The 23,639-nt window shown below is 28.0% G+C and overlaps 1 protein-coding gene across 3 annotated transcripts in view; it reads left to right on the top strand.

Moving 5' to 3' along the window:
• The window catches only part of LOC107454849 (putative E3 ubiquitin-protein ligase HECTD2), a 70,423-nt gene that overhangs the window by 32,557 nt on the left and 14,227 nt on the right, over nt 1-23,639 (top strand). For all 3 annotated transcript variants that reach the window (XM_087156210.1, XM_087156211.1, XM_087156212.1), the window contains 11 exons: nt 4,309-4,411; nt 9,301-9,390; nt 11,444-11,508; nt 12,260-12,305; nt 15,797-15,906; nt 17,997-18,148; nt 18,449-18,572; nt 20,315-20,411; nt 22,048-22,155; nt 23,104-23,236; nt 23,314-23,402. In XM_087156210.1, coding sequence (XP_087012336.1) covers nt 4,309-4,411; nt 9,301-9,390; nt 11,444-11,508; nt 12,260-12,305; nt 15,797-15,906; nt 17,997-18,148; nt 18,449-18,572; nt 20,315-20,411; nt 22,048-22,155; nt 23,104-23,236; nt 23,314-23,402 — 1,117 coding nt within the window. The remainder of the gene's footprint in view (nt 1-4,308; nt 4,412-9,300; nt 9,391-11,443; nt 11,509-12,259; nt 12,306-15,796; nt 15,907-17,996; nt 18,149-18,448; nt 18,573-20,314; nt 20,412-22,047; nt 22,156-23,103; nt 23,237-23,313; nt 23,403-23,639) is intronic.

The following is a 23,639-nucleotide window of genomic DNA, read 5'->3' as shown; positions in this document are numbered from 1 at the left end:
GTAAAAAAGAAGGTAAGCATTAATTATATGGATTAGTACAGCCCGCGGCAAAACTATAGCACACTTTGTGATTTTTTACGAAAACTACGAAATTTTTGAAAATATTATTATTTTAATCTGATGTGTGTCTTTAACTGTTCTTAACAAAAACAATTTTGCACGAAATAAGTTTAATTTAATTTCCAGATAGTAGTAAACAGCAATGCAACAACATTATTGCTGTTTACTACTAACTGGAAATTAAATTAAACTGCGCAGATCAAATTAAAATAATAATATCTTCAAACTTTTTGCAATTTTCGTAAAAAAGTACAAAGTTTGCTATAGTTTTGCCATTGTTTAGTCTATATATTATACTAATTTTTTTTAAAAATTTATTTGTACAACCCTAATTGAAAAATGGCAGTTTCTAAAAAGAAATGTCGGTATTATTTATTGGATTATTTGAAATTTGGATTTATATGTTGACCGACAAATGAAACGATTCCTATGTGTCTTCTATGCGAAAAAACTTTTGGAAATGAGTATACATGAAAATAAATACGAACCATGTATTTTTTTAACGGATTTATTTGGAAAATTTAATGATGTTCAAACAAAGCTGCAAGGAAAAGATGTAACAATTATCGAACAATACCGTTAGGCTTCCAAGTAAAATTAAATTTATTTAGATCTTCATTGCTACGTTAGGATTATCAGCATTTTTCAAATCTGTGACAATTAGAAATAAAAGAAGAAGACTTGGAAATATATACAGGTCATCTTCAAAAATTGAGTGACGAATTTAAACTGCGCTTTGTTGATTTGGAAAACATTGACATCCGTTATTAGATTATTGTGATCAAATTGAAAACGTGGTCATCAACCTGCAAGATGAGCTTGCTGAATTATTATCGGATCTTGAGGAAAAGACGTTCTTTAAAAATTTAACAATAAGCAAATTTTGTACAAATATAAAAAATGCAAAAATATGTAAAATTTTGCGAAATAGCTCAGCCATTTTTGCTAGCGTTTCCAAGTTCCTATATGGTTGAAGCCGGTTTCAGTCACGTAAATTCAATCTTAACTAAGTACAGAAATAAATTAAATGTGGAGATTTTAGGGGATTTAAGATTAAAATTGACTAATTTTAAACCCAATATAGTGAACCTTACAAAAAAAAACACAAGGCACACCCATCTCATTGATTAAGAAGCAATAAATCTGTAGCTACTTTACTTATTATTTCTACTTATTTATAATTACTTATTTAATAAATATTAAGGTATCTAAATTTTAACAATAATATATTTTTCATACAACTATTGTTACAATATGTACTATAACTTTAATAAATGTTTAAAATCATAAAATAAATGTACAAGCACAGTATCTAATAGAGTTTTATTTTAAATAACAGAAAATTACTTTTATGGGGGTTCATGGAGATTTCGAAAAATTATATAGGGGTCGATGATCAAATAAGTTTGGCGACCCATGCCTTAAGCACTTGATTCCTGTTTGGCGGTACTTGACTTTTGGTACTTAATCATTAGGTCAAAATTAGGTTTATTTATTAGGTTCATTAGGTTTGTTTAATCTAAATAAAACGTAACAACGCGGAAATATTCATTTCTACGCGGAGAAAAAAAATGTTAGTAAAACTACCGCACTCTATGGTAATAGTATTTCTGGTTTAAAAGAAGAAAAAAAATAGATATCTTGTTAACTAAACCGAAATTTACGGAATTTAAACATTTAGAATGGTTTACCGAAAATTCATAATTTCAAAATTATAGCTCTTATAACCACACATTTAGTAAAAAAATAATACAAAACTGAAATTTAAAAAAAAAAAAAGTATTCCACCAAAAAGTAAATTCCACCGAATAAATGGATTTAATACCATATTCTGGTAGTTTTAACCATACTTTTTTCTCAGAGTACTTGCCAACATTTTGTTTTCAAATATGGAGGGAAATTGAATTTTCTTTCTGTCTGATACAGAAATAAAGAGTAAAACAATTAATATAAACGATAGTTTCAGCTTTTTGAGGTAAAAATAGAATTTCCCGTGTGAATGATTCTTTCACCCTTTATAAATAGATATGGGTGTTAGATGTATTACTATTTTTCGTAGAAAAATGGAACAACAAAGCGTTGTAGGAATTTTGTAATTAGTTTTTATTGTGTTTACAATTTTCAGTTCTTTCCTCTTATTTTTTTTATTTCTTTCTTTTCTTTCTATGTTTATTTTTAGTGTTTCTAGTGTATTCTTAAAACAACGATTACTAGAGAGAATTGGGTACCGCCTTAGAACATTTTTTAAAAAAAAGTCTAGTATTAATGATCATCTACTATCTGAAAAAACAGTACTGATAAACTGTACTATTAAGATACTTAAATAACCAAAAATAAACTGATTACGGAGAAACGAACACAACGTTTATTTACTACAGACAGCACAAAAGAATAAAAATATAATGAAATATGAGATAGTAAATCATTGACCTAGCGCCATCTATGGATATAAATTTAAATCATGAATTTTATCTATTATTTAACAAATACTAAATGCATGCATTATAACTCTCAAGGGTTTCATAAGAATATATAATATTTTGAACCTACAGCGCGGTCTACTATGCTTCTTGCTTCTATGAAGCTTGCTAGGCCAATTTCCTTCTAAATTTAAGATCGAGTTTTTCATTTATTGTTATGCACCATTTTTAGAGCGTTAGAAAATCTTCATTTTCATACATAATTTTACATAGGGGAGTGTCGGGTACCCCCGCCCACTGTCAATTCCATATGTATAGAATATTTTTTCAAGTCAATGGGCCATCGGACATTAATTGTTTTATTAAAAATAGATTATTTTCAAAGTTTCAAGTATTTATGCTGCTGGTAACATGGTAAACAATAATTTTGAAAATATGTTGAATACAGTAGTCAAATTTTTTAAATTTCTATTTTTTTAAGTTAAACTATTCTTTTTTGGTTTATTCTTTTTGCATTATTTAATTAGATGATAAAACAATAGAAACATACAAAAATATTGATTATTACTCAATATTATACAGAAATATAAGCAATACTCCTTAAATGGGCGGGGCTACCCGACTTTCCCCCATATATATATATATATATATATATATATATATATATATATATATATATATATATATATATATATATATATATATATATATATATTTTATAACCGTCGTTGAACAGCAGACCCAATTTTATGGGTTTACCACTACTAATGTTCAACTCCGTAGCCTTGTAATTTTGAACCCAATCCAGAAGACAAGGGAACTCCTGGGCCAAGTATTGGGACAAATCTGCTTTCGTGGAGGACTTTTTGATGGAGGTAACACGCATTTGCGTTACATGGAGTGGAAGACCACGAGAACCTCCCACGGTTAGCTTGACGACAAGGGGACTCTAACTCATGATCCGTCTACCACTGAGAATATTTCACGTCAGCACTGTGGTCGATGCAAGCCGGATGCGGAATTCGTATCGACTAGGATTTGAACCCGGTTCGCCGCATTGGAAGGCGAATGCTCTATCCCCTGAGCCATCGCGGCTCACGCGCATAATTTAATTATATTTCAATCTAGTTAAATAATTGAATACGTAAATAATTAATGAAAAGTTGGAAAGTAAAGGTTGTAATTTATTCTCCCCGCTCGAATGGATACCAGAAGTAAGCAGCTACCGTTCGAGTCCAATATTGACCATAGTACCCAACTCATGTTATTGGTGACGAAATAGTGGTGCCTTAAACCCCATGATCCCCCTTGCTCACAAAGGACCGTTGTTGAAACTCTTTACTTTGCTTTATTCTTGAAAAAGGTGTGATTAAGAATATCAAAAGATGAAACTCAGGGTTCGTTTTAATAATCCCTTTTCACCTTATTTCTGTTTCTTCTGATAAACAAAGGGATTTTGATGCTTTTAATAACTCCTTTTTTCTTCCATCTCTATTTGTGCAGTTTTGATAACGTTTTTTCCCCTTCTCCTTTTCTCGCCTAAATATTACTCTATGACTTCAGATATGTATATTTTTCAAAATGCATTCCTGACATTGACTCTAAAAATGTATATTAAAGGCGATAATTATAGAACACCTTATTTGCATATCCACTTCTATTTGTTAATGAGAGATCATCCGTAATATGGGTTGATTGCACTAGCCAACATATATTATATATGAACGCGTGTTAAGAAAATCATTAGTCTAAAAATATCTTAGTATGTGCTATATTTTACTGTGATTCTATTATGAATTTATTTCTAACCTTTTTTTTTTTTATCTAGGGAAGATTTAGAAGAGGCCAAAGTGACGGGTGATTATTCAAGACTTCAAGAATTTTATGAAACAACTTTTGGGTCCCTTCTGGATATTTGCGCAACTTTTAAAGTGAGCAGATTAGTTGAGCAATTTAATAGCATCATTATTAAAATTTAAGCAAGCTCGTGACTATAAAGTATTAGTGCATTATTAAAACAATTAAAATATTTTTTCCCAACATGTAATCCAGATACGGGGAGAAAAATTTTAGTAAAATAACCGTTACTGTATAGTAATAACATTTCCAGAAAAACAAAGCATTTAAGTCATTCATTTTGTAAATTTTCGTTCCTATGGTAAAATTACCGTATCAAAATTCTGGTAAAATTACCTTAATGTATGATAATGACATTTCTGAAGAAAAAAAATAATAAAAAACAACGGTTGGATAATTCTAGTTAATAAAATCAAAATATACGGTATTTAAACCATAAAATAGCGTAGTTAATTCATAATACCATTATATACCGTATTTAATTTGGTAATTTTTCCATTCATATGATAACGGTTTATGAAAAATTTTAGTTTTGAAAATTATAGTTCTTATTAGCAAAAATAAAAATAATTACAAAACTGAAAAGTAAATTTAGCCGAATAAATTGTTTTTATGTCTAAAGTATCATGAAAAAATTTCCAAATTTTATTACATATTATGAAATTATATTTTTTAGGAAAATCATTACCAAAGTGCTTCGGTAAAAATTACTTAGCTTTTTGATGTTCCCATAGAAGCCAGAAAACCGATAAAATGCCCATATTGTGGTAGTTTTGATCATACTTTTTTTCTCAGTGTACTAAGTTGCACTTTAGATCAGATCATTTAACTAAAATAACATTAGTCTAGTTTACAAGTAATATTACTTATTATTTTTAATGCTCAGGTGAAATTAGTATAATGCATTCTTGCATTGTTAAAATATTTCTTCCTAACATGAAATTAATACTAAGCAAAATTTCAAAAAATAAATTAATTAATTAAAGCAACTAAAAAGAATAACATTAGTTATTTGTCTAGCGTTCAAATAATATTAATTATAATTTATTTTAATATAAAGAACAGATGAAATTACAATAATGCATTATTGGATTGTTAAAATAAATAAAATATTTGTCCTAACATGTAATTCATTCAAAGCAGAACTTCAAGTAGAATCAACTCAATAGAATAACGTTATTTATTTGTCTGGTTTTCAAATAATATAATTTATAATTTTTAATATTAAAGAACGGGTGAAATTACTATAATGCATTATTGCATTGTTAAAACAGTTAAAATATTTCTTCATAACATAAAATTCATTTTAAGCGGAACTTCGAATAGGACTATTTAAATTTTAAAAAAATTCATTATTTGTGCAGCTTTCAAACAATATTATTTATAATTTGTAATAATAAAGCAGGAGATAAATTACTGTAATGCATCATTGCATTCTTAAAATTGTCAAATTATTTCCTTCTAACATGCATTTCTCAATAGGTTTCAGGTTTTATCATTTCAATAGGAAAAATTAATTTGCTTAGCTTTCAAAAATTGCACTTCTTAATATTAAAATATCATTAACATTTTTGGAAGAAATTGATAATTTTAACACAATAATTATCTCGAAAGCATACATAAATCCTATATGGGTTAATGTGACAAACTATAGAAGCATATTTAAAAATGGATAGCACTTTAAAAGTGGAGCACACATATATGATATATGGGATTATTGATTTTGAATATTTCAATAGTAACTAACCAAAAAGTCAATTATTGATTGAAAGCGTTCAATAACTTATTCATCGCTTGAAACGCCCCTAATTTCCGTTTCGCGTGTTACCAGATAAATAATAGTTTGTTTATAATTATTGATTTTCATTACAAATTGTCTCCAGGAACAAAAAAAAATTCAACTAACAACACTCGGTGAAATATTTATTCTTATTCGTAAAATCTATTTCATTTCCTTTAAACTATTACGTTGTAATAGTTAAATTATACTATGTTTTTCCTAAATATAGCTGACATAGTTATAGTTTTCAACAATCGTTTCTGGGATAAACAAACCTGTTGCCCTAGATTTCTAAAAATGTAAAATATTGAAATGAAATATTTATCAGAAAATGCTTTTAATTTTATCCAGAGTCTGAAATGCAATACAGTTTTTAAATGCAATAAATTTTCTTTATTTTTGTATGTGTTATAAAATAAATGTCTATTTTTTAACAGAGTTAAAATTCATCCAAAAAAATTTAAAAAAATTATTTTTTATATAAATTATATTATCAAAAATTTTATTTTTTAAAATTATTTACTTGGACTATAGTTCAATTTGCTTTAACTTTTGTTAATTTATAAAAGAATTATCTAGTTTGAACTGGTACCTAGATTGGAGCAATATCGATATACTAAATTTATAAAACATTTTATTCATTAATTAGGCTACTTACAAATAGGCCCGTATTAAGATGAAGTGATCGAATAGGAAAACGAAATATGCAGTGGTCAAAGTTTTTATTTCCAGTTCCCACGACATTTGGCAACATTACTGTTGATCTCTTTTTGGTGGGCACCATATAGTTACCATATTTTTAGTAGGTGGATTAACGTCGCCCCAGTAACATAAGAAGAACAGATAGAGTGAGAAAAAATTCATCCATGTCTGAAGCGGGATTCGAACCTGGAACGTTACAGACATGATCACTGACCACCATACAGCCTGTCGGTGCAGCGTGAAGGTTCTGTCCTAAAAAAATCAAGGACAGTGATTTTTAAATAGAGATAACTAGCGACCTGTAACTGAAGAAAATTATTTTTAATTTGCACATTAACAACTGATTTTTTCCTAACATTGTCATATGGGGTAAACTTTTACCAATATACATGCATATTTTTTAGGGTTTTAAAATTGTGGTATTCAATTTTCTCAACAGTAGACAAATCATGAAAAAAACTATATCACAAGTTTTAATATTTTTAAAACATATTTTTTAATACAGCTCCGTATAGTATCGAAAAAGTTTTCTGCTTAAAGTATCATTATTTAAATATTTTAACGAAAACCTAAAAGCATTTACAATGTTTAAATGAATTTGCGCGGAGTATGTTGTTTGTTTGACAGAAAATACACTTTTCTAACAGCGATTTCATCAACAACAAAAAAAATACTAAAAACTTTTTGTTTTAGTTGAATCAGTTAAAAAAACCCACAAAATTTTAAAAACATTGCAAATTGCCCAAATTATACAGTTTTCTTTCTTACGATACTCTAAAAATATTTTTAGACTTATATAGGCAATTTCAAAATGTATGATGGCCAGTTTATTAAATAAAATCGGTATATTTTCTGTGTGTTTTAAAAATATAGTTATAAAAGGTAAAATTTACCAATATACAGTTGAGGTTTGGTCTACACGGAAAAAAAAACTCTGATAAAATTACCGTACTAACCGTACTGCACGGCAATGACATTGCTGATAAAAAGAATATTTCTGGTAATAAAACCCAAAATATACGGTATTTAACCATTCATTTCCTAATTTTTCTACTCACTGGAATTTCTAGTTCAGCATTACAGTTCTTAATAACCGTACATTTAGTAAAAAATATAAAACTGAAAAGTAAATTTAACCAAATAAAGGGCTTTTATGCCAAACTTTCTTTAGCATGATGATAAAATTACCAAACTTTAACGCATTTATCAAATTTTATCACTCATTATAAAGCCATATTTTGTAGCTAATTTTACCAAAATCATTACCAAAGCGCTTTGATGAAAATTACCGAGCTTTTTAGTGTTTCCATAGAGCAAGAGGTATAGTAATTTTTACCCCAATCTGGTAGTTTTGACCATACTTTTTTCCTCTGAGTTATTTTTTTTTTACGTTCAGTAAATATCATCAAAAAAAATAGATGTTCTATCAATGCATATGTAGGTGTAAAGTTTCCGAATGTATGATCCTCAGACTTCCGTATGAAATCATTTTTAAATAAATTCCGCGATGTCCACAATTTAAAAGAAAGTTTCAATATGTCCTCTAGTCGATGTCTATATAACAATAACACATTTAGGCAAACATAGAAAGGAAGACAAAAGATACAATTTTGTGCGGAGTAAGTTTAAAGATGCATGGGTGTTCGTAAAAGCACCATTTTGAGAGTTTAAATTAAAGTTAACTATCTCAGAAAGTTGAAATATTGGTTTAATTTTAGCGTACAATGTTTAGGTTAGGTTCGAAATGAGGCTCTCTTTTGCAAATACCAAAGCAATTTCATTTTACCATATTTTGGAAGACAAATTGTAAGTGTTACAGTAAATGTTCAAAATAATGTCCTCTTTTACAAATACAAAGCATGTTCGTTTTAGCAGATTTCCGAGGACGAATTTTAAGCGTCGCAACGAACTTTTGAAATGATGTCCTCTTTTACAAATACCAAATCATATTCATTTTTACCGTATTTCGGAAAACAAATTTTAAGTATTACAATAAATTTTCTAAATGATGCGCTCTTTTGCAAAGACCCAGGCATGTTGGTTTTACCAGTTTCGCATGACAAATTTTAAATGTTCTTGTTCAAATTGTTCAGTTCTTGTCAAATTTTAAATGTAATTTGTTCGAAATGATGTCCCATTTCGCCATTTCTCGGACTAAGTCATTTTCTCGGACTTGTGATAAAAGAACGAAGAAACTTATTTTAGATTTTTCGCATTGAATAAAAATTACTTTATTCAAAACGCACGGCCATTATGCAACTATCAAAATGTTGTTCACTAAACTTGAATGTGCGCGACTTTAAATTCACGCTTTACAATTATACAGTTAAATTCAACGAATTTTATGTTAGTTTTTGCACTTCATAATAAACAGTTATATTTGGAAGAAATTGAACTAGCACAATTGCTTTCATCTATAAATTTTTATTTTAAATTTTAAGAAGGATTTTTTTTTCTTCGTGTTTTTGCTTTTTATTTTAGGTGAACCCAGATTCAGAAGGGGCCAAAGCAGACGATCCGGAGCTAAAAATGGACTTTCTGTTTGAAACCTATGATAGTTTAAATGAAGTGGTATGTTATATTAGAAATGTTTTTAACATCTTAACTAATATACTAACTCTTTAACGTGAGCAACAGCAATCACACATTAAAAGATCGCCGAAATTGTTTAATAATTATATACATCTTATAATTAGTACAAAAAAATTAAAATGAATAAAATGTTGCTTAGTTTCTGAAGCTTAGCATAGCGTATTTGAAACTAATTTAAATGTACTATCAGGTATTATTTATTTGATTTTAGAAAATGTGATTTTTTGGGAAATACCTACAAAATGTTTTTCTTTTTATGAATCAGCGTCCGTTTCGTGATTCGAATATCATTCACTCTCAAATTCGTAATTCCTAGAAATTGAGGCGGAAAGATAGATTTGATAATGGAAATAATGGTGGAATGATGGAGTTACTATTAAAATTTAACATTGTTCGAGTCCCCAAAATCATGGTGATCATTTTCAAGATAGACAAAATGTAAATGAAGAAAACTAAAGTGATTTTTAAAGAAAAAAAAAGTTGTTAATGAAAAAAAATCGAATCCAGGCAGGATGCATTTCCATGGGGCATGGAGGGGTACCGCTAAGAAATGTAACCTGCTCTGATGTTTATCTTCTGGCCAACGTCGCTTCTCTTAGCTTTCAGGTTTTTTCTTGTTTAATTTTTCACCTTTATTTTATTTTTTCTCCAGTTCTCTTTGTTTTTAAGAGCTCAAAGAACTTCGACTTTTTCCATCCAAATAATTTTTGAAACTACTAATTTTTCTATTATCAACTATATCATTCAATATTGTGTAAATTTTTTTTTCGCAATTTAGTTACATAAAACGTTATTTTTTGCCTATTGTGATTGATATATTACAACGTAAGGGAATTTAATTTCTTTAGAAAACAAATAATGGTTTATTATCAAGTATATATTTAAGCCTCTAGACAAAAAGGATCATTAGATCATCTATAACATGTTCAAGGAAATATTAAAATGGAAGAAAAAATTATAATGTTATCAAAATTCAACAAATCATTACCAAGGTCAGTCATGGTGCCATTTAAAATCACTAAAGGTAAAGCATTCCCGCAATAGCTCGTTGTGGGGCACTGGTGTTGGAGGTTAAAGCTTTACAATTTCGTGAGCAACGGCATGATTGGGGCAATGTGATCCTCATTGTGCATAGGCCGCATTTACTTCCCAGACAATCTGGTACTCATCGATTTGAAGATTAATAACTTCTGTTGAGTAAATTATTTGAGATCGCCTTTCATATTTTCATTCGACTAATAATGTTTAAATGATTTTAAACCTTTATTTAATGCCGTTGAATTTGATTAGATTTTTCACGTCGATATTAATTAGCCCTCATAAGTTCAGAGAATAATAACTTCATCTTTTTCCCCAAAGATTCTAAAAACATATTATTAAGGCGAGTGATTATTAAAGATCCTGTACACTGTTAAAGTTTTCATTCTAAAATTATGGTAAAATAACTGGCAGCTGTCTGTCCATCCAATTAACCGTAAAGTTTACGGAAAAGAACAATTTTTTCCTTTATGGTTTTGAAACCATTTACAAAAAGTATGGTTATAAAACCATAAATACAAAACTAGACGGTTTTTTAACCATTTGCAACTAGCATTTTTCAAAAAAGTTTTAAAAAAATTAATCATTTAACTAGACATAGGAGCTCGGCCTTTCATAAGGTAATGGACACTGGAGAGTGCTGGACATAGAGATTTCTTCATGTGTTGATTTATGGAGGAAACATTGTAGTGTCAACACTAGGACTCCAGTTCAGCCAGCCGGTCATGAGATTGAGAGATAAGGCAGCTCGGCTACGATATGTACGCAGTTGCAAGGAACTGTGAAAGCAGTTAATAAACAGTTTTTCTTTAACTTAACAGTTGATTACCATTTTATTTGTGATTATCTGACTGTTTCGATTAAATATGATAAAATAATCATTCAATAAATTGTTATTTAACCATTTTTTCAGAGAAATTTCTAACAGTGTACACATATAAATCTTAAACAAATAATTTACTTTAATAAATAGAATTTTTGTTGTTGATTTCAGCCTTCTTTTGTCAGTAAAGCTGCACTAAAAGCAACAATTGGAGCTGTACTGGCAACAAACATCAGGTAACAAAGCTCTTTCATTATAAGTTCCACTTTGATATAAATTCAATATATTTTCTTACATAGAATCAAATTTTTTCGAAACAATTCAATTAACTTTTAAATTGTTTAAGACACTGGATGCAATATTTAAATTTTTAAAATAGAATTAAATGCAGCCGTCTTCCTATTTCATTTTGTTTCAATTGAATATCTCATTTAAATGTATTTGTAATGCAAATTGTTTCCAAATTGATTTTTTTCTCCTATTTAATATACAATAAGTATAATGCCTGACCATTTATTCTTAAATTTTCAATTTTAATTCTTTACGCATCTATAAATTATTCATGCAATAGAACCTTATTCAACTTTAAACGTGGAAATATGTCTGTACTACTACGTTTTCCATGCTATCATAGGAACAAGCGGATCAATTGAAAGTTCTTCATTATATTTTTAACGTACAGTGAGCAAAGAAAAAAAAACAATAAATAAACGGAGCACCCTAGCTAACTTTTGATCTAATGATCGGATCTTCACTTTCTAGGAGTCAATTTGAATGGTTCGTGGGGATGATCTTAAGTATGCAAATTAATTTGTCGGATTCGGATTTCTTCTAAATACAATAATTGTAATAATTACAATGATTGTAATTTATATAATTAATGTAATGCATGTAATATAAAAAACATTTAAAAATTATATACTCCATTATCCACTTACGCTCGATTCCCTCAATTTAACCTTACATAAAAAATATTCTTTTTTGTAGATTAAAAGCCAAAGATGAAACAAAAGCTCTTTTTGCCTTATTGCATGTAAGTATCGTTTGGATTTATTTTAATAGTTAGTATTAAAATTAAGAACACATTTTAAAATATATTTTTGATATTTCTCGGGTCTCCTTTTCAGATACAATGTTTACTTTTTTCTCTTTTTAGAAATTTACTAATTATGGAGCTTTTTATTACATAAGAGGGCATAAACAGCTAAATCTCAGTGGCCGAATTTAAAACATTTTTTTTTTAAAAAATGCATGTACTTCTTTTAATAATAAATACGCGTACTTTTCAAATCGTCACCGAAATACTTCAGAAAACGGGCAAATCCGTCTATTTGCTGAAGTTAAAGAAAAGTACTAAGATATTAACTACACCTATTAAAGCAGCGAAGTTATCATTATTACTTCGTAAGTGTACAAAAAATTATACTGATCGCTTTTCGCGAGGAAACCTCTTTCTCTCCCCCTCTCTCTCTTCCATTAATATTCAAAGTTTAAAGGAACGGTTTTGTCCTTTTACTGTTATGTTGTGCAAATAATTGTTGTTTTTATCCAACATCTTCCGTTAATTAATTTCATGCTTTTTATCTTTATTGTCTTTTTATTGTATCGTCTAAATTATTAAATTACTAAATTATTATAAGTTAAAAAATTAAGTACTCTTGTAATTCCGTGCAAAAAACTTCTAAATGTTTTTTAAAATTATTATTATAATAGAATCTCAAATAAAGGCTCAAATTTGCAAACACATCTCAAAATATAATATTAAGATAAAATAGACTTTAAACATCTCGCTTTGTATCCAGAAAATGTGATTCCGTTACCAAGATTATAATTAAAATTGAAATAATTTTACCAATTTCAAGTAAATTATTTTACTGTCACGTTAGCATTATTTTTTTAAAAAAAAATTATTGGTCATATAGTAAAAAAAGTGTGCACAGTTATATATCAAATTCAATGTGGGGTACCTTTTCATAAATGAAGGATGACATGATCGATAACTACTATCCCCACATTGGTGACCCGGACGTGATGTGAACATGCCTACCTTAACAAAAATATCCACCTCGATATGAAAACGCCAACCTTAACAATAAAGTCCATTTTGATCAGATCTTACTTCGATGGATGATCCACATTGAACCGTTGGGTTGCTACTTGTGACTGCTACATTATCCCCCTCCTCACGCTGTTGCTACTCAGACTCGATCACACACAACGTACTCACTCGACTGCTATTGGCAACACAGGATCGACCACGACCGTTATCTTAAAGCAGCTCTCACGATCAGCACTTAAAAGAAAGGTGGTCTGAATACAACTCTCCCGGCTTCTCACAAAACAGCAGTGAATCAACTAGTGGTGTCCGTTCATCGAATTCTATCACAGTTATAACTCTGGTGGGAGAGTAGGGGAGAGTGTTGTCAATTGTAACATTTTTTACTTAACTATTTTTAACTAACAAAAAATCCAATATATTATTAGTATTAATTGACAGACGAGTAAAGTAGACTATCCTCTACTAGAAAAAAAATAAATACCTTATTTTAAATGTTATTATATTAGTTATTAACAATTTTTGACAGTCCTGACTTTTTACAATTGTCCCCACTTACGGGGTCAATTGTAACAGTTCATAAATTCAACTAAAACATAGTTAATTATACATATTATCATAATTGTGATATATTTTTTTATTGATCAAAATGGTAGTTATATTTTAGGAGTAAAAATAATAATGAGCAGAGACCTAAAGGGTTAAACTTTTAACTTTAAGGGGTTGAAAATTTTAATTTATGCTGTGAAAGGTGACAAATAAAATAATGCACATGCAACATAATATGAATGATATAGGAAACTATTGGTGGTTCTTAAAGAGTTAAGTAATGGTTTGTAAACATAAGATTATTTATTTTCAGCTGTTACAATCGTCCCTTTACTTATTGTTACAATCGTTCCCAAGGCGCCATTTCAGCTTCATTTGTTAAAAACAATGCTAGTTAAATAACAAAACTAATTTTCTATTTTATTGAAATGTTAATTAAGGTGTCCACTTACATATTCGGTTAATAATTTCTATTCGTTTAAACAAAATTACTTTGTTACAATATAATATTCTAATACCAAAGAAAGTACTTACGTAGCGTGAAAACATCTTTAGTGATGTAACTCTTTCAAAAATACATAAAAATGGTTGCCAGCGGGGGTGTACATTAAATACACCTTGTGCGCCACCTAGGAACCAAATCTAGAACCCGACACTTGAAATTTTTGCTCTGTTACAATCGTACCCTGTTACAATTGACCCCACTCTCCCCAACTGTAGTGTATCTACCACTACAAAATTACAATTCACTAGTATATAAGACATGTTAACACGATTCTTTGTTGGGGTACCTTTTCATAGATGAAAGTTAACATGGTCAATAACTACTATCCCCACAAATGTATCCATTGCTTCAGAACTAAATGTTACTCTTGTTTTATTTTCCTTCAATATTTACGGTCTTAAAAAAATTATGTGCTCTAATATATTTTGTATGCAAGGTGTTACATAAAGATCGCTCTTAATATGCATTTTTCGAATCAAAAATGGAAACAAAAACTGCAAATGAATGTTTAAGCGAATAATAAACACAGATGCTATCTAAATCTGACAAATTGCAGTAGAGGAAGCAAATGTAATAAACATCAAATAGATTTCATCGGAAGCTGAAAACATTTCTAATAAAAAATCGTCCTTCAATATCTCTCTGTTATCTCACGCTATCATACCTGTCTTGCTGTTAATTACTCCCGCCTTCTTCTAGCGTGATTTGTCAGACTTAGAAAGCGTTTTTATTGTTTCTTTGACCCCCAATGAGTATACATTTTTGTTTTCATTTTTAACCGCTTCCCTAATTATCCCGAGAAACTCGGGTATGCATATATTGCAAATATTTATTATCCCGAGTAAACTCGGGTTTAGCAAAATTCGTCAATACGTTTTGTTTTATCACGTTTTTATTCGGTCAGGAGTAAAACAAAATAATAATGTGCTGTGATTGGAGGTTTGCCAATTTTTACTTGGGAGTTACTATTTGTGGTACTGCAGACGTGTTTTGTACAATTGTATATACGATGGTTGATGAATTGACATAGAAAAAAAGAGTCAAAAAATGACGTTCGCCAGCGAAAGTAATGTAGATGATTTTTCAAACTATGAAGATGTGAACATATACAAAGACTCATATTTAACTTTTTTCATTTGATCGAGATAATTTGGGATAGTAAACTGATGATAAATTAAATATTTTTTACACATAAAAAAAATTTAAATTACAAATTAGAACTTGTGTATTACGTTTCGTTTTAGTTCCTTGTATTTATAATAAAATAATAATATGTGTCGGTTCTTTGTATATTTTTTTCAAAAAAAAAAATTGGTAAGGGAGGCGGTTAATAAGAATTTTAAAAAACACATATTAAGGGTGGTCTTTAGAGAACATCCTGTTGTTTCTGCCCTCATTCAATTTTTTTTTTCAGAATCCATTGTTTAGTAATCAGTCTTCGTACACTGTTTTTGCTCATTTATTCCGAAGAACCATCGGACTTAGCAGTGGCGATCACCAATTATTAATCAACTGGTTTTCAAAGTAAGAACAATTTTGAAATTATTAAAGTGCAGTCAAACCCCGCTATAGTGAACATGGTTCATAGTGAACTCCCGGATATAGTGAACGAAATGTTCGCTACTTTGCCTTACTATACACGTAAAATAATTATTTTTTTTTTGCGGATATAGTGAACCAAAAGAAGAGAGGAAATATGAAATTTTTCCCTCTTCGACTGATTTTTTTTCCTTCATTTTTTGGTAATTTTGAAATTTCTACATAAAATACATGTAGGGGAAAGGGGGGCACTTGTGAACATGGTATATTTTACCAATATGATTTGAAATAAAAAATCTTGAAAAATTTTTAATTGATGGCAGTACTAGTCCTACCTCTCTGCGAAACTTTCAAAACAATGAGACATTTTGTTGTTCTATTCTGACAATTTCTTTGTATCTACTGGTGTTGTATGTATTATAATCAGTAGCTTCTTCAAGTGAAAGCATAGTATAAATCAACTAATAAACTAAAATTAACTATTGCAGACTATTATATGAACATTCAGGTAAGTTTATGACAATAATTTTTTTTTTTACTCAATTAAAAATTCCTTATTTTTCAAGTAAGGTTTAAGAAGGATGATGGGGCACTTGTGAACAAATCATCTGGGGCAGATGTGAACAGTTCACATGTGCCCCTACATAGTATTAAGATTATTATCCTCATGATATTATAAGTTTAAAAAATATGTATGCATTTAAAATTATTATTATTTAATTTTCCATAATTAATTTATTAATTTTTTCCTTAAAATTTTTTTTTATTTTATTAAATGGTTGATCGCGCATCACGCATATTAACTGATACACCTGAGAAAGATAGAATTGCTAAACTACAGATGAAAAGATAGAAAAATGAAAAAAAAGCATGAAAGAGTATCAGAGAGGAAAGAAAAAGGCCCATTACAGCTCCTGAGGAACATGAAGTTGCGAAAAACCCAACAGTGAAAAAATTATTGTACAGCTGAAAAATTATTTTCTTATTGTCAGTACTGTTGTACAGTTTAAATCCACATAGTAAGCTACAACCCCTTCATTATAATACGTATCTATATCTGTCATATTAAAGATTTGTTTCCTTGAAATATGATGATTGCTTTGTGTTTTTAATCTTGTTCATATGTGCCCCCAACAGGGGCACATGTGAACAATTGAATTCATTTTTTTAAAATATCATAAAGTAAAGAAATATTTTATTGAAAAATCTCAAAAAATTCCATAAGATAAAGAAAAGACTATTTAAACATATGAACTTCTTTACTGCGAGATATTTATGATATTTTTCGAAAAATGAAGAAATAAAATAATTTGTTCACATGTGCCCCCCTCTCCCCTACCGATTTTTAAAATCATCTATAGAGTGGATTGTAGCCATAAGCATTTTTTCTTGTTTGCTTCTTCTATCTCAGCTTCCCATCCTAAAATAAAGGACATCCCTAAATTTTTTGTACGCAAGATGTATTAGAGTAATAAAAATGAAACATCTTTTCTTACTACATATTGATTTTTAATCATTTTTGTGGGTCATTTATTTAAATAATGTGTAATAAAAGGTTCAGAAATTTTTTTAAAAATTGTTTGTAGTACGGATATAGTGCACTCCCGGTTATAGTGAACCGAAATTTCGGTCCCTTGAAGGTTCAATATAGCGGGATTTGACTGTATAAAATTAGGAAGAGAAATAGTACTGGAACTGAAAAACATATTGTTTTTATTTTTTCATTATTAACTTCCTAGCGGATTTCTTTATAAATCAAATGACAAAATAAGCAGGCGTTGTCTTACATTATTTTAAAATGATAATAAATTACTTTACAGCATTTTTGACTACAAGCTTATTGCTATATCGAGAAAAAAAGTTAGTCAAAATTACCAAAATTTTATTAATTGTTAAACATAATAGTTACGAACAAATGAAATTAAATTTTAAAATAAATACTTTAAAATTTGATGTACTTAAATTTCTCCTTGCACTGGTTATTTGTATACAACTTATTTTCTGTATACATATATATATATATATATATATGACACTATTCTTTTGATTTTCTAATAAAACCTTCCTTTTTATAGAACAGAGTCAGAAAGACTACGTCAACTTGTTAAAAGAATATTACAATTCATAACGATACGTGAATTCCCCCCCGCAAATGGACATAAACTTCCGTCGATTAGTAAAAGTAGATGGTGGATACCAAGCGCTACAAGAGTGTTAGCACTTATAAGTAAGTCACACACTATCACAAATTTATTTAATTGTTATTTCACCAAATTCAAACAAAATAGTCAAATAATCATAAGTAAGATTATATTCAAACTGTTAGCTGTGAAAAAAACCGTTACTTAATCTAAAGAATTATAATGATATTTTTCTATCTCTGATACTTACTTAAAACTATATTAATATTATTTCTTATTTGTCATCATGATATTTGTCATTTCAATTTTTGTTAAAATTACATTGTCGATTCAGACAATTATATTGCTATAATTGTGACTATATTAGAACCATATTATCATTGCAGATACAGCTAACAATCGAAATAACCCCAATCTCATATCTTACACTGAGTTTTATAATAGTGCATTGGACCACATAAATTTAATGGCGGAGTACTATCGATGGCAAAATCCAACAAAAAATCACAAGTAAACTTCTTTTTTATTTCGTTATTTTAATATAAATTCGTAAATAAATGATTAATTAGTGTTGTATTTAACATATTACAAAATGTTAATAATAATATCATTCAAACTCTTCATTTTAATTACAAATGGTTGTAATGCAAAATAAGAGATTACTTTAAATTTAAAAAAGTGTGCATCATACTTCACCAAAAAATATAATCTTTATTTATTGGTTTAACTCAATTTAGAATTTTTAAGATATTTAATTTAATTTTCAACAGTTTAATTACAATAGTAACTGTTAATAAAAATTTAACATAACATTTAACAATTAAGACATTAAGTTAAAATATAGCTAATTAAAAAGTCATAGAAAATGCTTACATAAATATTAAAAAATCAATGATACAGTATTAAAATTGTAGCAACTATTTTAAATCATAAAAAAATTCAGCATAATAATAAATTAATTTTAATAACTCTATTCTATTATTTTTAGTTTTTGTCTGTTTTTTCTTTATTACAGCCTTTACTATGGCTATATCTTCTAATTTTAATGTATATATGCAAAATTTTGTTAAACTTTAATTTAAAAATGTATACTATAAGAATTTATACTTTATCACATTGAAAAAAAACTGTATTGATTTACTAATATTGTATCAAAATTATTTGCATTGCTTCATATAATCTTTGAAAATTCTCACTTCTCAGGACAATAAAGAAAAAAAACTAATAATATTTTTAATTATTCATATATGGTTTGTAAACTATTAGACTAGTAAACTGTTTCATATCTAGTTTGTTTTCGAACGGAGTAAAATATTCATGACTACTATGGCTAATTAATAACACGCTAGAAGAGGATAGTTTTTATCATCAGTTCTTTTCCCCCTTATTAAGAGAATTAACTGCTCTGAATTCTTAAAAAAGGAACACATACGAATTAACTTTATAACTCATTGGTTTTTTTTTTTCTTTTTACTTAGAAAAAAAAAATTAAGAATGAATTTTATTACTTACTTAAAATTTTACCATCCTAAAATAATATCAAAAATTACTTCGAAATTTAATACACACGCAGATGATTACAAAAAATATTAAATAAAAGGCAAAATATTATTTTGCTACCACATAATCACAGTACTGAAAAAAAAGTGTCCTGTTTTCTTTCCCAATAACTAAAGGACATATTTCGAAACAATGATAAGCCCCATTTTTTCTCTTAAAATTAGAAATTTATTTAACATCAGCTTTATTTTTAAATAACGTTTCAAAGGCTATTCTTTCTAGTCGTTAAGTTTTTTTTTCCTATTACAATATTATTTGGTTACTATATAGACAATGTACTGAAAAAAAGTTGTCCTCTTTTACTTTCTAATTACAAAAGTGCTTATTATGAAACAATGATAAACCTCAGTTTTTCTCCTATGATTAGAAATTTATTTTAACATCAACATTTTAACAAGCCTTAATTATTAAGAACGATACAAATACATTCTTTCTACAGGCTAGACTTTTTTTCTATATATTTTTGTTAAATATTCTACGAAGGTAACAGTAAAAAGTATAACAGTATAAGACATTAGACGCATGTGTCAAATTCTACTGATTTTTTTAAATATTTAAAAATAATTCATTACTTTTTGTGATTTGTTACCTTTGTGATTATTTCTCATTATGATCCATAATTTGTTAAATTAGCGTATCGAATAATAACATAGTTTAAAAAATATTTTTAATTACGATTGAATTGTTTTTAGGTTTTCCTATTGCCAATATCCTTTCATTCTCAGTATAGTTGCCAAAAAGATGATCTTGCAAAGAGATTCAGAACAACAAATGATAATTAATGCTAGGGTACGTATAAACATGATCAACTTATTCAATTATTTCAATTCTAAAACAATACATCATGTTAGAACATCATGATATTGAATCCTAAAGTAGTCTCTAGATATAAATAAACTCCTGTTAATATACAATATGTTCCGTAAATGTTTTATTTTATTTTATAATCGTCGTTGAATAGCCGACCCAATGTTCAGGTTTACGAATGTTCAACTTCGTAGCCTTGTAACTTTGAACCCAATCAAGAAGACAAGGGAGCTCCTGGATCAAGTATTGGGAAAAATTTGCCTGCGGGGAAGACTTTTTTATGGAACTAACGCGCATTTGCGTTACATGGAGAGGAAGATCACGAGAACCTCTCACGGTTAGCCTGGCGACAAGAAGACTCTAACTCCTGATTCGTCAACCACTAAGAGTATTTTACACCAGCACCTTTGGTGCAATTTGGAAGGCGTTAGCTCCCACGTACAAAATTAGGCTCTAGTATTAGCAAGTTTAGTTAAAGTAAATCATGTGTGATTAATGATGTAATCAAATCAATACGAAGTAATTAACTAGGGTTTAAATACGACAAGCAATGATTTGCTCCATGACAAAAGTAAAATGTTGAGTTTGTTTTCGTAATATTACTTCAATTTTCAAATAGACTTAAATTTGATTTTAAAAAACGACAAAAAAAAGACTTCGTAATGTACTATTATTATTAAAAACAACTTTTTTTATACCTAGAACTAAAACGCGAGCATAAATCGTTCACTATACTTTTTAAAAAATATATATAAAAAGAAAAGATTTGCTAACCTTTAACGAAAAGTGAAAAAAAACATCAGAATGATTTTTAGTAAGCGTAGCTATAAACAAATTTTTATTAGATAAATTTTTATGCCTTAAATAATCATGTAAATATAATTAAAACGAACTGCAAACTTATCAAGGTCATAAGCCGATTAATATTACTTTGCATTGACTTGATGAAATCAAATGTGCATCACACATGATTGACTTTAACTATTTATTTAAATTTATAAACGAAAAATTAAAAAAGTCATTTATCGACTTAATTTTCCTAGCAAATCTAAATGCTGTAAAAGTTTAACTTTCAGTAATATTTTCAATAGTATATTTCTTCCTAGAATTTAAATAATACCATTTTTCTTTAAATAGCCGTCATCTCACAATTGTTCTTCAAATAAAACCGTACTGTAATCATACTGCTTTACATCTTTATAATTTTCTACAAACTTAGAAAAGTTTGAAGTAGAAATATATTTTAGTTCTACTAGTTTGGCAGAAATTTACTCAATAATAATTTTCGACTTATTTAATTATCAAGTTTGCAGCAAATTCCGTCTTTGATTCCCTTGATAATTAAATGTAAATGCAAGGGAAATATTTTCAATTTATATTATTATATTATATAATATTACATAACATTACATTACATTACATTACATTACATTACATTATATTATATTATATTATATTATATTATATTATATTATATTATATTATATTACATTACATTACATTACATTACATTACATTACATTACATTACATTACATTACATTACATTACATTACATTACATTACATTACATTACATTACATTATATTATATTATATTATATTATATTATTTTAATAGAGGAGTTTGATGAGTCGAGCTATGCACCAACAAGCACCAGATATTGATGTTTTTTTCTTGAATCTTAATGTTAGAAGATCCCATCTCGTTTCAGACTCTTTAAATGAGGTAATGCATTCAAGCTTTAATATATGTATGGATTTAGTTTTTAAAAACATTTGCTGATTCATGTTTAAACAAATATAAGATACTCATTAATTAGAGCAGACGACATTTTAAATTACGAAATCAGACACAAAAATGCATTTTCTCTAAATAAACATAATTTTTTTTTTGTTGACGGAGTTGAATTTGTAACTCTTATATAAAAATTTGTATATCCCATAATTTAAATTTTGTTCGACTATTATTAAATTAAACAATGAAATATAATAAATTATTATTAGAAATTATTTTTTACGAGGAATTATCTTTATCAGCGAATTTTAGAGTTTTCAGCAAACATTTTTGGTTTGATTTATAAGTTTTCGAGATATAGTGAAATATGCAAAACGTGAAATAAACATAAAAAGGCCTAAACTATTGGGCCCATATTAGATCCTCTTTTAGAGTCGAAGATTCAAATCAGTTTATTTAGAGAAAGTACGTTTTTGTGTCGGATTTCGTAACTTCAAACATTATGTCCTCTAATTAATTAGCACACTTAAAGTTAAGCAGTTGAACCATTAATAGTGAGTCTTTGTACTTGAGATTCAATTAGCACACTTAAAGTTAAGCAGTTGAACCATTAATAGTGAGTCTTTGTACTTGAGATTCAATTAGCACACTTAAAGTTAAGCAGTTGAACCATTAATAGTGAGTCTTTGTACTTATAGATTCAGTTATTTAGATCACAAATAATTGAATGTATATTTTTTTTCTCACTGTTCAATTGTATTATTTTATAGTTCTTTAAAAAAGCCACTGCATATTTATTTTAGCAAATTGGTGAGAAAAAATAAAGACATAATTACAAAAAATGCCAATAGTTTCAAAATGGATTTATTCTATTCAATTAATGTACAGAAATGTTCAAAAATATGTATTTTGTAATGTCTAATATATAAATGTATTTAGATTGCAAGAAAACAAACAGATTTAAAGAAAAAATTAAAAGTAACATTCGTCGGAGAACCTGGCCTAGATATGGGAGGACTAACTAAGGAATGGTTTCTACTGTTAATAAAACAAATTTTTGATCCAGACTATGGTAAATAGAAAAATACATTTTACGTAAAAGTATTACTAAAACAGTGTTTTGTATTTAAAATAATTTCACTTTTAAAGGTATGTTCGTTTATCATAATAAATCAAGATGTTATTGGTTCAGTACATCTCAATCAGGGAATCTTCGAGAATATAATCTTATCGGCGTCGTATCCTTTCATTATATATTTTATTCATGTTTCGCATTCATACTTTATTTATAATTTTTATTGATATTTTTATTTATATTTTATTGTAATCTGTTGATTATATATTTTATTGATGTTTTATATTGATATTTTATTGTAATCTGTTGATTATATATTTTATTGATGTTTTATATTGATATTTTGTAGATATTTTTTATTGATATTTTATTGTAATCCTTTGATTATGTATTTTATTGA

This window comes from Parasteatoda tepidariorum, chromosome 12 (genome assembly GCF_982258835.1).
Source record: "Parasteatoda tepidariorum strain Cologne lab strain chromosome 12, Ptep-v5.0, whole genome shotgun sequence".
In the NCBI taxonomy this organism is placed as follows: domain Eukaryota; kingdom Metazoa; phylum Arthropoda; class Arachnida; order Araneae; family Theridiidae; genus Parasteatoda; species Parasteatoda tepidariorum.
The sequence above is the reverse complement of the archived record's forward strand: the minus strand, read 5'-3'. Positions and strand labels throughout refer to the sequence as shown.